The sequence below is a fragment of the Poecilia latipinna genome, unplaced genomic scaffold, assembly GCF_001443285.1.
Source record: "Poecilia latipinna isolate Pla-1442-1.1 unplaced genomic scaffold, P_latipinna-1.0 Scaffold4029, whole genome shotgun sequence".
Lineage (NCBI taxonomy): Eukaryota > Metazoa > Chordata > Actinopteri > Cyprinodontiformes > Poeciliidae > Poecilia > Poecilia latipinna.
Window position 1 is genome coordinate 25,754 of NW_015116645.1, and position 1,340 is coordinate 27,093.

Below are 1,340 nucleotides of genomic sequence, written 5' to 3' on the forward strand. Positions count from 1 at the left end.
AGTGCAACTTGGGAAGAGCATGTCGACCATTTAAAGGAGGTCCTGGATCGGCTGCGTTCAGCAGGCCTTACCATCAATCCAGCAAAGTGTGCTCTTGCTAGGACAGAAATACAGTACCTGGAGTACACCATTGGAGGTGGTACTCTGAAACCTCAAGTTGATAAAATCAATGCAATCTCATCCTGTCCGCTCCCACAAACCAGGAAACAGCTGCGGTCTTTCCTTGGCATGGCTGCATTTTACCACAGATTCATCCCCAATTTCTCAGCTAGAGCAGCACCCTTAACAGACATAACAGGTTCCAGAATTCCCACAAAAATTCAGGGGACAGCAGATGCCATTGCAGCTTTTAAAGACATTAGCCAGTCCCTGCGTAAGAATCCTGTCTTGCACTCACCAGATTTTGCAAAAGACTTTTTGTTGCAAACTGATGCTTCTGAAAAGGATCTTGGGGCAGTGCTTCTGCAGGGACCACCAGAGGACCAACATCCAGTTGCCTACATCAGTCGCAAGCTGCTGCCAAGAGAGAGACGCTATGCAACTGTGGAGAAGGAAGCCTTGGCTATTAAATGGGCCCTTGACTCATTCAAATATTATTTGTTAGGAAGAGAATTCACACTTCAGACTGATCACAGAGCCCTCCAGTGGCTAGAAAAGATGAAGGACACTAATGGGAGAATCACCAGATGGTATCTTGCAATGCAGCCATTTCGGTTTAAGGTTCACTACATCCCCGGTAAAGACAACACAACTGCTGATTACCTTTCTCGGTGCCAGAGGGAAGATCAGGAAGTGGGGGAGTGTGTGATGGCCAAATCCATGGCCACACTCTGAAGGCAGAAGTCGGTAACTCTTATGCACAATTTAGTTTTCATAATTTATTTTTTCATTCAAATACAACACTTTAGTTTCAGTAAAACATTTATTAGTTGATTTGGATACATTTGTTCTTTATGTTAGCGCGCACATTTAGTTAACATATGTATTTATATCAACTTTAAAGTTTAATTTGTTTGCAACTAACTTTGTTTGTTTTTGCCGGTACTTACCTGCCTTGGAGTGGCCAGACAAAAGATGGATGCCAGGGCTCAGCAGGCTTAAATGCTGATTGGACTGCACCACTAGTTCCTGCTGGCAGGGGAAATTTGTAGTTTCTTTATTTAGATAAGTTTTGTATTTAAGTAAATATTAGTATTTAAACTTTAATATTTTTGATTTTCATTTTTTGGGTTTTAGTTTAGCCAAACTTAGCTGTACTGTTAGTTGTTTGTGTTATTTGTAATTGTATTCTGTTTAGTTACCCCTATTGTGTCTTAATTGGTCTGATCAGCCAGTATATA

The 1,340-nt window shown here is 41.4% G+C and overlaps 1 protein-coding gene across 1 annotated transcript in view; it reads left to right on the plus strand.

Annotated features, from left to right (window-relative positions):
* Positions 1–834, plus strand: part of LOC106942080 (trace amine-associated receptor 4-like) — a 6,929-nt gene extending 6,095 nt beyond the window's left edge. The window contains exon 2 of the mRNA XM_015025256.1: positions 401–834. Within this exon, the coding sequence (XP_014880742.1) occupies positions 401–834 (434 nt within the window). The remainder of the gene's footprint in view (positions 1–400) is intronic.
* Positions 835–1,340: the final 506 nt, after the last annotated feature.